At 39.8% G+C, this 12,938-nt stretch overlaps 1 protein-coding gene across 2 annotated transcripts in view; it reads right to left on the bottom strand.

The window, feature by feature from the left end:
• The window catches only part of ASZ1 (ankyrin repeat, SAM and basic leucine zipper domain containing 1), a 37,968-nt gene that overhangs the window by 13,988 nt on the left and 11,042 nt on the right, over positions 1-12,938 (bottom strand). For both annotated transcript variants that reach the window (XM_048301641.1, XM_048301640.1), the window contains exons 5-8: positions 6,037-6,148; positions 5,666-5,800; positions 3,227-3,339; positions 266-341 (exon numbers count right to left, since the gene is read on the bottom strand). In XM_048301641.1, coding sequence (XP_048157598.1) covers positions 266-341; positions 3,227-3,339; positions 5,666-5,800; positions 6,037-6,148 — 436 coding nt within the window. The remainder of the gene's footprint in view (positions 1-265; positions 342-3,226; positions 3,340-5,665; positions 5,801-6,036; positions 6,149-12,938) is intronic.

Below are 12,938 nucleotides of genomic sequence, written 5' to 3' on the forward strand. Positions count from 1 at the left end.
GGAACAAAACCAGCTACAAAACACCAATATTGAAGCAATGAAAGATCCATCTAGTTTAGAAACATCCAGTGTTGTGATTAATGCACATAATCAAAGAATCCAACTTAGTCCATTGCAGTTTAACTACCCATTTCATAAATAAGTTTCTGTTTAAGAAATTTATTTGAATTAATATATTAATAGTGATATAACCTTTTTATTATGCAGTAGGTTTATTTTGCTTTCACTGATTACTTCACAGGTAGCAGATATACCACAAAATTACCTCCAATAATCCTCTAATGTGTTCTAGATCAAGACCATGTAAAAACACTTCCATATCATCAAAAGTCGAATAGGAACTGTAAAGATAATTAATAAGACTGTAGTTAAAAACAGTGTAAATTTGGAAAAAAAAAAAAAAAAAAAAAAAAAAAAAGAAGACATCCAGAACAAAATGTTACAGAAGTTACAGAAAAGCTTGGGAGCAACCTGAAGTTGCACACACCTGCTGACAACAGAAGTACCTTATAAGCATACAACTTAAATCTATCAAAAATTTATAGATGTTTTTTCTGTCTAATAAATTGAATTGAACCTAAAGGGGATGACTTTCATACATAAAGGTCATTTTAAGTCACAAAACATTCCAAATGAACCTTAAAGCTGGGTCACAAAAGCCTGAAAAATGTGGAAGTGGGTTAAGGAAGGTAAGTACGTATTCTTATCAGATAACATTCATATTAATTGGATTCAGCTCCCAACTGGTATCCTTCTGGTTCCATTTAAGCCAAAAAAGGTTATCAAGAAAACAGGACCGTCTGTAATTAAAGATAGCAGAAATTACTCCATCAAGAAACTTGTCAGAAGACTACTGTTCAGAAGGTAGACTGAGGAAGTAGTTAACACTGAACTGCAGGTACAGAGTTTAACATTTATAAACAAATATAAAACATCAATTTTGATTCCCTGTCCTACCAAGGGGTATAAAAGTGTAAGAGGAAAAATAACTGAACAGCTTTCAACAATCAGATGAACTGTAATGAAAAGAATTAAACTGAAGAGCAAATCCAACAAAATCCTGAAAGGACTACTGCATTTGCCTCAATGAATCTTTGGCCAAAATCCCGAGTTATGACATACTTTGCTCTGTCTTGTTTTAGGCCCTGAAATAAAGGTCTGTTTCCTCTTCCCTTCAAAGACTGAAGGAGCATCTTGAGTGCCATCACACAGCATGTACAGGACAGCCAGGGAATCAAGCCCAGTCAGCATGGGTTTAGGAACAACGGGTCCTGCTAGACCAGCCTCCTTTTAAGACTAGGTGACTCACCAAAGAGATGAGGGAAAGGTTGTGGATGTTGCCTATCCGGACTTCAGTAAACCCTCCAATACTGTCTTCTACAGCATTCTCCTGGAGAAGCTGGTAGCTCAGTTAAAACCTGGCTGCATGCCCAGGCCCAGAGAGTGGTGGTGAACAGAGTTACATCCAGATGGTGGCCAGTCATTGGTGGTATTCCCCAGGGCCCAGTGTTGGGGCCAGTCCTGTTTAATAGTTTATCAATGATCTGGATGAGGCGATTGAGGGCACCCTGAGTAAGTTCACACATGACACTAAGCAAGGTGAGAATGTTGATCTGCTGGAGGGTTAGAAGGCTCTGCAGAGGGATCTGGACAGGCCGGAACAATGGGCCAAGGCCATTTGTATCAGGTTCAACAAGGCGAAGTGTTTGGTGCAGCCTTTGGTCACAACAACCCCATGCAGTGCTACAGGCTGGGGGAAGAATGTCTGGAAGGGGGCCCAGCAGAAAAGGACCTTGGGGTACTCACTGACAGCTGAACATAAGCCAGCAGTGTGCCCAGGTGGCCAAGAAGGCCAATAGCACCCTGGCTTGGATCAGAAATTGTGTGGCCAGCATGATTAGGGAAGAGATTGTCCCCCTGTACTCAGCACTGGTGAGGCCACACCTCAAGTTCTGTGACCAGTTCTGGGCCCCTCACTACAAGAAAGACATTGAGGGGCTGGAGAGAGTGCCCAGAGAAGGGCAACAGAGCTGGTGAAGGGTCTAGAGAGTGAGTCCAGTGAGGATAGGCTGAGGGAGCTGGGGTTCTTTAGCATGGGGAAAAAGAGCCTCAGGGGAGACCTTATCACTCTACAACTGCCTAAAAGGAGGCTGTGACCAGGTGGGGGCTGGTCTCTTCTCCCAGGCAACTAGCAACAAGACGAGAGCTGACACAAGGGAGGTTCAGGTTGGACATCTGGAGGAATTTCTTCACTAAAAGGGCGGTCAAGCATTGGAACAGGCTGCCCAGTCGAGTCACCATTCCTAGAAGTGTTCAAGAAATGACTAGATGTGGCACTTAGTATTAAGTTAGTTGACATGGTAGTGTTCGGTCATGGGTTGGCCTCGATGGAGGTGTTTTCCAACCTAAATGATTCTAGGATTCTAAGAACAGAATCTGGTGAGGCTTTGTCTGAAGTACTCTGAGACTACTTCACTGTGAACCATTACCCTGTCAACTGCCATCAGCCCATCAGCCAGCCTAATGCTACAAAACTAGAGCATTCCAAATCCAGCAGGAGCTGGCTAAGCTGGGTCAACCTGACCAATCAGAACCGACTATGGGCACTGCAAGGTGCCTTTTTAAGATCACACATCTCAAGCTGAAGGATGAAAGTGGATGGTTTGTTGAGGACTTCTTAGCCAAGTTCTTGCACAAAATCATATCCGGGATCTCTGAAGTTGCTGAAGCAGGTGCTGATTTCAGGCACAGGGCACCTTCAAGCCTCAGGGCCAGGGGCACAGTCTGCCAAAACTTCCAGAGCTTAACTGGTGTTCATACTTAATTTTGACACTCCAATTGATTCAGGAAAAAAGAAAAGGGCATAGCCCTTCTTGGTGGCAATGAAGCTGAAAACAGGCATTCAGTGAAAGCATCAACAATTTCATATAAAATGATAATTTGGTATTAATATTTAATATCAAAAGATAACCACAGAACAAGGAGTGTGCAACAGGGAAGCATAAGAACTTAACAGAGATGAAATGAGCATGCTCTTTGTTTATATTGCCAAGGAACTTAGCAATCTTGAAAAATTGATAGTACATTAATAATATACTTACTGTGGACTCTTGGTAGCACTCCAATCTAGACACATTATGTAACAGAACAACTTAATCATTGATATGAACAAATATAATCTCTTAGGAATGTTTATAAGCTAAAATTACACTATAACTGTATTTACCCAACTCTGTGGTCAGAGACAGCTGTCAGAAATTTGCAGATAGCCTCGTGCTCAACTGTTTTATGGTATCTCCCTTGCAAGTGATTTGCAGCCAAAGAGAGCAAACTAAATATCTGGAAGAACCAAAATGAATTAATTATTATTAAAACACAAAACGCATAAAAAATATATGGGAATAGCATTACAATCAATTACTACTTACAGGGAGCATGAAACACCTGCCAATTCTCTAAAGCATATATCTATAATGAAAAGTTGAAACTAAACTAAGAGTTTCTCAATTAACCAAATTCTGGCACAACGATGAACTGACACAGAGCACAACAGTGTCTATCACGTGGTCTAAAAAAAGTCTGCCACTACAGAAAAAGCCAAACATCAACACAGTCATTCACTTTTGCCGCTTGTAGACAAGAGTTCTACATACTCAGTGCAATAAATTCTCTAAAGGGCACAAGGCATATGACTCTTTTCATGTCTTCATTTCCAGTGCACATATAACCATAACACTTACCAATTTACAACTGACAATCTAAGTTAACTATGTCTGACAGACAGGGATTCTTTCAACTGATTAAAGAAGAAGCCTTCTGCTAGGCATCACTACGCAGTACTGATGGATTCCAGACATTGAACTGCCTCTGTGTGGGTTTTGAGATAGTTACAACAAAATTCAGCAAAAGAAGTAGAACCTCAATAAAGCTAAATGAATGGTGAGACCACTTGCCTGGAATTCAGGTGACTAGCCAGTTTTATATACATACACAAGTACGTGGATTGATCCTGGCTGGCAAATAAGCCCCTACTAAGGCCAGCAGGATGGGGGAGAATGAGAAAGGTAAAAGTGAGAAAACTTTTCATGGACTGAGACAATACAATTTGATATGTGAAGGGGAAAAAAAACCAAACCCAAAAACTAAGTGATGCATAGGCAGGCACCTACCACCTCCCTACCAGCAGACCAGTGCCCACCCGCTCCCCAATTTTATTGCTGAGCATGATGCTACAGGGCATGGAATACCCCTTGTGTCAGCTGGAATGAGCAGCTGTGCCCCCTCCCAACCTCTTGCTCACTCTCAGCCTACTTGCTAGAGATGGGGAGCAGCATGAGAAACAAAGATGGCCTTGATTCTGCATAAACACTGCTCAGAAATAGCTAAAATCCCAGCGTATTATCAACACTGTTTTTGGTCACAACCCTAAAACACAGCACCATACAGGCTGTTTGGAAGAAAAATAACTCCCAGTCAAATCCTGAATAATACAAAAGAAAAATATTCTCCGTCCCAGAAAGAGTTTCTGCAGACATAGTCTATATGACAGCCCCTTTGGGTTGTCAACAGCCTCAAGAGCAGACCCTGAAGCTGGAAGAAGCTCATGACCATTAAATATCACAATACCATCTGCAAGACTTTGCACCAATTGTGTGAAAGTTAGCACTAAAGGTCAAGAGGCAAGAGCCATCTCTCAAGTGTGACGAGCCTGTATTCCCTCCATGTCAGAGAAAGTCATGTTATAAGATAATATGGCTGCAACCTGCTGAACAAGTTGTTTATCAAAGGCAGAAAGCATTTGTAACCCTTTTCAGTAACCTGAGCTAGCAGATCACTGAGCCTCAGACACAGCTCTTGCTAGTTTCCACTGACAGCTCTGTGCATAGTTATCATTTTTGCTCCTGCCTAGCCCTTGAGTCTGGCAGGGAAAAAAAAAAGAGGCAAGAAAAACAAGCTGTAAATTACAATTCATAAGACTAAATTATAAATTTTTGAACAGCCACTGTAAAAAGCCACATCATTGGTAAGAGTAACTCAAAACAAAATACACAGGAATACGGTCTGACTGATTCACCATGTATCATCTGATACAGCAGTAAACATATTTATTTTAGGAGAATACATGTTGTCTTCAATAGCTCTCTACATTGATAATTAGTGGCTGTCCTTTCCATGATCTGATAGCCAATTTACCTTATCTTATACCTTTCTTTGGAGAATAGATTTTGAAAACAGCCAGTACCAACTCCTCTTCTTTTTGGATTTAGTCTTTTCACCTCCAAACTCAATGAGAAACTATACTCTACAAATCAGTTTGATACCTGCATTCTCTCACGTACTTTGGCAGATAGGTAAAAAACAACATGTTTTTCTACTTCTCATATCAACACTGCAAACACGAATAATCCCTTGTTTTGTATACTCATCTAAAGCCAATGATTCTGAAAGAATAAAAAAAAAGGTTTCCAAAACACTACTATATAGCCTTTACAGCCCTGTGAAAAGTATAACAGAAAATAGTCTGTTATAAATGTAACAGCACTAGTATTCAACTAGCTGCTATAATGTAGTTATTAAAGTAATACTTCTACAGAAAATTATACAATTAATGAACATATTTTTGAGGCAAAACACAGAATTTGCATTTCTAAGAGAAATGAAATACCTCTGAATGTTTATTGATTTTTGCTAGATCTGCTGCTGTTTTTTCATCCTTTGTCTGTAGATTTTTGTCAGCTCCAAGCTCAAGCAACTTCAAAATTACACTTCTATGTCCATGCTGTGCTGCCCATATTAATGCCTGCAAAGAACAACCTTGTTTTACCAATTTTACATATGGAGCAAAACCCAATAGTTTCAATCCATAAAGCACAGCCCAAACTGGAGACAATTAATGCAAAAGGATCTCAAAGTGGTGTTAAAGCAGAAAATTCTGAGGAATATTTCTCAAAAAGCTGTATTTTGAAACAAGCTAGTGGGTATTTGCTTCTTCAATTTTTTTATCATTAAATACAACACACAAAATAAATCACTTACTGTATATCCATTTTCATCTTGGGCATTTATGTGTGATCCATGAGCGACAAGAAAAGCAACAACCCGAGCATAGCCTTTTCTAGCTGCATACATCAGTGCAGTCATTTGTTTCCTGAAAGAAAAGGTGCCAGGTGAAAAAAAGTATGTCAAAATGTAAAAAGAAAAAAAAAGGTGGCACACTTCTGTTTTCATTTAAAAAAATAGTTTTAAAAGACACAGCCTAAGTGATGCATTCTACATACAGATTAATTTCAATCCAAAGTTTGGAAAAAATATGCAGTTTCATGGAGGGCAAGATATAAATCACAACTGAATACTTAAGAGAAAGAATATTAAAACAACAACTATGTTCATAAATGCAAAATCCTCTCTGGTGGAATCAGTGTAAGCAAAAGAATCGCAGGTCATACAGCTCTTACTGCTGTGCAGAGGCATGATGCAATAGCAGAGACACCTATTACCAACAGTCAGGACCACCCCCACCCCGAGTACACCCGAGAGAAGTCTTCGCCTAAGAATTACATATGCAGATCATACTGAAGATCTTAACTTTTCAAGTACTAAAACTAAACACAATCATAATATTTTTGCCCTTTATCCCATTTTTGTCTTCTGTTCCCAGAAGTTGCACCAGAGAAGGTTCAGATTAGATATCAGAATTTTTTTTTTCCACTGAACGAGTTGTTAGGCATTTGAAGAGTTGCCCAGGGAGGTGGTAGAGTTACTGTCTCTGGAAGTGCCCAAGAAGGGTCCGGATGTGGCACTTTGGGATACGGTTACGGGTGGTTATGGTGGCGCCAGGTTGATGGTAAGACTACACGATCTTGAAGGTCTCTTCCAATCTTCCTGATTCTATGATTCTGTGAAGGGGATCTGTTGATACCTTCTCTCCGACATAGATTACTGTTTCTTACAGTTGCTGAAGGAGTACTTAGACACCACCCTTCCCATTACTCTCATTTTTTATATCTCAAAACCATGAGGACAACAGTCTACTGATCTGTCTTAGGGTGATTCATAATGATATCCCATTATCCCATAATCATCTGTGCCCCAAAATGGTTCCTGTATGTTTAAGACCCTGCAGCAGGGGACCTCGTGTGTATGTGCGGAGGTTGCTTTTGTGCAGGAGTTTTTAGAAGCTCTCCAGCAAGGTTTCTTGGGGCTCTTTGCAGGGTGGTATTTGCATCGCTGGCTGCTTGATCTTTGCTCAGGTAATGTTTTTTCTTTCAGGTTTTGTTTTTTTTTTTCCCCCTTGGCTCAGAGAAGAAGCAGTAGTGATCTTTGAGCTACCTTGAGGGTGAATTCTGCAGCTGCCTGTCTGAGAAACTGGGGGAATGGGGGGGGGGGGGGGGGCATTGCACTGGCAGAAGTGGAGCAGAGCCACCGTGCTCCAGCGCAAGCCGCTGTTGACTATGCCAAGTTGGGGAGGGGATGCACTGAGTGGCTCCAGCCCAGCTGTTTCACCTGCTGTGCCCACTCTGCCATGTCTTGCCATGGGGAAGCTCTTTGCCTGCTGCTGGAATGGCTCTGTGAGGTCCTGCCTTCCAGAGAGGGACCTCATGCCATCTTGTCACTCTGTCCTACAAAGCCAGAAGTCCTCCTGCCGGGCCCATTTTGGGAACGGGTAGTTTCCAGCATTTCAGGTCTCTCTTTGCTCCAGTGGGGCCTGAGGTCTAGCGGTTTGATATCTAGCAGTTACTTACTCTTTTTCCCCATGCCTTTCAGCACTGTTTGTTAATAAACCATTGTTTTTTCACTTTCATCTATTAGTATTAATTTCTTATTGGTGGAAAGGGATTGTTGGAATCCTTAAAGGAAATGACTCATTCCAGAGTGTTCTCCTTTGAATTGTCTCAAACCAAGACATGATCTTACACTTCTAGAGATGTTTACAAGATTAAGCCATTGTGAAATATTACTCAGAAGTTTCTGTTTGCAAAGTATCTTTCCAGATGCCTGACTCATTCTTTGGTGGAATAAGATTGCAGAATTAAGGAAAAAAAAAACCCCGTAGTATTGGAGGAGAAAGATTGTGGAGTTTCTGGTTGCTACTAAGCAATCAGATTAAAGCTAAAATATTTTACTACTGTTGTTTAATTAAAATCTACTGTATTTTAAAAAGCAATAGTATTTCATGAAAAATATTATGTATTGCTTGTAATGTATAGCTCCATGTCAAAAATCTGCTTTCTAAAGATTATTCTATTTTGCTAGGATATACCTGAGGGGAGGACTGCTCTTCCCAATACTGGGTTTCTTAATACTAAGTTCATCGACCACTAGAGGGATCCCAAAACGCGTATGTCTTAAAGCAACTGCCTTAAAATTCCTGCCTCCTTCCAGAGAGCATTGCTAGAACTAAGGCTTTACACATCTTTCCTTGGTTTTGATCATTCATACAAGGATAATGTTTTGTCTTATGAAAACACAGTTAAAGTTGTACTGAATGAAATCCAGTAACGTTACAAAGGTCAATTACACAGAGATAAGCAAAATGAAAGGTAACCAGACCTTCAAGACACACAACCAACAAAGTAAAGGAACCTGCTAATGACACAAAAAGACTTACATCAGTCCAGAACTAATTCAGTTCATCAACACTACAAAAGCAGAAGTTCTGGCTGAAAGCGAGGAGACATTCCACCACAGGGCACAGCCAAGCAGCAGAACTGGTTGCACAGAGAAGTTTTTTAGTCTCCATCTTTAGTGGGTTTCTAGACCAGATGGCAACCTAACTCAATTTTACAACAGAGGTAGCTTTAAAGAAGTTGGACTAGAAACCTCCTGGAATCCCTTCTGACCTGACATACCCTGTGAACCTATGAAGATTACTACAAAAATAGAGAAAAACAATAATCTCTCTCTTCAACTTAATAACTGATATCTGTGTCTCACTATCTCTATATGTCTCCATAGAGATAGCTACACAGAGACATATACAGATATCTGTATTTTAAAGAATGAGCAGAAGCTGATTATATCCTAATAACTTGTAGCAACAGAATTCAAACTTACTTGCCCAAAGTGGACACTCACTCCCACGCTTAGTTCTTTTCAGTGGTAGGTAGCCTTTGATAAACTTCCCAAGTCATCATCTTTGAAGTATTTACATTTGACTGCAAAACCAGTGCAATCATGCCTGATTTCATTTTCACTTCTCCTGCTCTCAACCTTTTTTGTTTTAAATTTTGATACTATTTCACAATTACTTCCTGCTTTTTCAAAGGAAAAATACTAAACAAAAGCCCTGAGGCTACAGAATAGTTTTTTTCTCCAAAGATTATGCTGTAGTTACAGCTGTACAGTACTGCAGGCATAATATCTGAAATCAAGACAACTCGATATTAAAGCCACTGAAAAAACTTCTCCATTTGCAAGTAAAACTCAATAAATACAACATTTAAAAGGTCCATCAATGTGATTGTGCAAGTATGCCATTTTAATGCTTGAGTTTTAATTTCAAAGGCTACAAGCTGTTTCAGGATGGAAACATACAATGCTGCAAAAATTTGCACCTCTACACGTGAGGGGGTGCCCTGAGCCATGCCATGAAAGCAGAGTCCACTTACACGTACGGCCACAAGAGGGAGACGAGAGCATTGGGTAAAACAAACCTTGTTTTCCTAACCCTGCAATGAACCCCCACAACCACAACAGCAAGCTTTAACATGGCAAATCCATTGTTTCCTGCTCAAGCTGAAGAGAAACTAAATGTATTGATACATCTTAGTGCAGTCTAAAAATGTTCATAGAGAGTGTAGTGATAATCATCCAGACAGAAGAACTTAAGAATCCTTTCATTATTTTGAGGAACCGCTGTGTTTCAGCAGTCTGGCTTGCAGATGACCTTCTTGTCCAAACACCGATTATTACGTCCTTTGGTATGGTACAATTCACATGACATTTGTGCATATTGAATATGATACTCAAGTCATAGTCAGTAAATAAATAAAATCTTAAAAGGCATAGAAGCAATTTAGTAATTAAACATCTAATTATGTTTGCTTCCAGCTTTGCAGCACCTACATAAGAAGCAGGGTCTCCTGCAAATGAAGAGAGATTTTTGTTTTTATCTTTAAAATCACTGAAAATTCTGAGTTGGAAGGGACCCACAAGGTTTATAAATTCCAACTCCTGGCCCTGGACATGACAAGCCCAAGAATCACACCACATGGTTGAGACCATTGTCCAAATGCTTCTTGACCTCTGTCAAACTTGGTGCTGTGGCCATTTTCCTGGGAAGCTTGTTCCCATGCCTGACTACCTTCTGGCAGAAGACCCTTTTCCTAATATCCAAAGTAAATGTCCTCTAACACAGATTCGTGCTCTAAGTCTCCCTGCTTTTATATTAAGACTGGAGAAAAAGACAAAATCAGAAGCTTTTTCAGTTTTTAGGGCCATCCAAAAGTTTGTATGTGACATGTACACAAAGATACAACCAGAAGTTCTTACAGGCTCACTTCACTCTGTGCAAAAAATAGGGCAAAATTTAAATCACAAGAAAACAAGCTAAATAGATTGGCCCTACTACCCTGAAGCCTCCTACCCTGGATAATCGGGAGCCATGACAGAACTGGTAAGAAAGTTTCATCTCCTAGATGGCAAGCTATCTGACTGAAACATGTATTGAGTAGCTGTCACTAAACTGAATCTGTGGTGCAGAATTCATCACACTTGACAAAAAAACATGCTAATGTTTAGGATCATGATCTTAAGCAAGACGAAGTTCACCTTCCTGGAAAATTTCCTAAGAGGAAGGATAGGAGATGTCTCCTATTGGCACAAAGGTTTCTTTCCACTGGGGAGACATCTACAGAAAATGCAGTATTTTCAGCTGGCAATCTTGACAAGTTGTAAGTCAAGTCCCATAACCGGATATATGTTTATTAACTAGACCAGTGTATCAATAATACTAGAAAAAATACAGCAGGTAGAAAACAATTTTACCCTGAGTTTAGTCTCAATCTTTTCTTATTGAGATGCCAAAGCAAGGAAATGATGCTGCAAGACACTATTTTAGTCTATTGATCTGTAAACTGAGCAGTGCTTCAGATAAACAGGAAGCATCTTCAAAGCTTTTGGAGCCAGTTTCACCACTCCACTGCTGCACATTAAGCCTGGAACTGAGAAATTAAGCGGCAACAGTGTGGTCACAGCAACAGAAGATAATCTGTTTGCCCATTTTCTGGCAAATGAAGTGGGAAACCCTATATAAAAGTAATACTGGAAAAACATACTTTAGTATAACCTTAAGAAAGCACTGCAGGTTAAAAAAGGTTTTTAAGAAACACTACTTAAAAGATTTCCAGGCCTTACAAAGGGATAAAGTATATAATTTACATTTTGGAGCAAGAGGAAGGTGAATGACATGAGATAAGCAAAACAAATTTCTCAAGGTAGCATTCACTTAAATGAAGCATTCAGGCTATAGTAGCTCTATACTGGCTATTCAGAGCAGTGCCTTCTTGTTTCACCTAGCCATTACTCTACTTGTTTGACTTTCAAAACCCTTTAGCTAGCACTTATGCTTTGATACACTACATTCTCATCAACAAAACTGTTTTTACAGCTACCAGTACTCAGTTTCCAATTTTGATTTGGCAAAAATATCCTGTTATGCTACTGAATACTTTCTTTTCAGTACTGTATCCCGTTGCAAAGAAACCACCTGCCTACCCATTCCTAAACTCACCTTCTTTCTTTGCATTTCAAAATTCAGTCTCTTTCCCACTAGTCTTTCCCTACTCCACACACACTTAATAAATTAGACCCACCCCCTCCAAGTTTCTGTGCATCACCTCCAGACCACATAAAATAGAAGAGCCTACTGGTTGCCCTGACAGTGCAACAGAGAAAGGATAAACATTAAACCCCGCCTTACATGAACATTAAGTATTCTACTTTGCAGTCACACACATTCCAGTGGTTGGTGGACAAAAGAGAAGCTTCCTAGCATCATCCTGGTTCTTACACGCTGAGAAAGCCAAATAATAAGAACCTTACTTCTTAACACCTGCGGTAAGCTGATCACACAGGGAGTACTTTCACAATACTCTCAACTCATTGAGAGTTCTGATCGCTCCCACAGAACATCCTGCTCGCTCTAACAAAACAGGTGAAAAGGGACTGCAGTGCCACAGAGAGGGGCTGTTTGATCCCTTATCGTCACATAAGGCATTTTATTGTGTTTCATTCTCATTTCTGAACACAGAGCTAGAAATCCATGAGAAACAGCAGCTGCTGCCTCAGCAGACCCAATAATGGAGTGGCATGCACAGATGTCAAATACTGGAAAGGCATAAAGGCAGCTTGAAGATTTGAGATGACAGGGTCTGGATTTTTTAAGTCTCTGCTTTTATTTGGCACAAATATGACATTTCTGATTGCCACTTAATTTATCTTTTCATTTGAGAAAGACTACTACTGCAAAAGTGAAAAAGCCACAACTGTATCTTCTGGATGCATGAATAACTCATGTTAGCACAAGGTCTAAGGACACAAAAAGATAGTAAATAAATATTTGTATATAAAGATCAACTATGCAAAACATACTCTAAGTTTATAAATAAAATTTAAAAATTAGAATTCCTACCTTGCGTCAGCATTCATACTTTCTTTTCCCCCAAAGTTTAGCCAAAAGCCTGTCCAAATGAAAATGTGCAGCTTTGCACTCTCGCTTACATTTTCAACGCCCAAGACACAGTTAATAATTCCCCTATTTATTAAAGCAGATTGTTTATTCTAACACCCAGCTATCTGACAACAACAACATATAATTATTTCAGAGTATGTAGCTTTCTCTTCTCTCATGAACAATTTCTAGTCTCTCTGGTAAAAATAAAAGAATGGCACTTAAATTTGGTACCAGACATCAGTTGCACTTCAGCAGAACTCTGTTT

The sequence above is a fragment of the Corvus hawaiiensis genome, chromosome 4, assembly GCF_020740725.1.
Source record: "Corvus hawaiiensis isolate bCorHaw1 chromosome 4, bCorHaw1.pri.cur, whole genome shotgun sequence".
NCBI classification, from domain to species: Eukaryota; Metazoa; Chordata; class Aves; order Passeriformes; family Corvidae; genus Corvus; species Corvus hawaiiensis.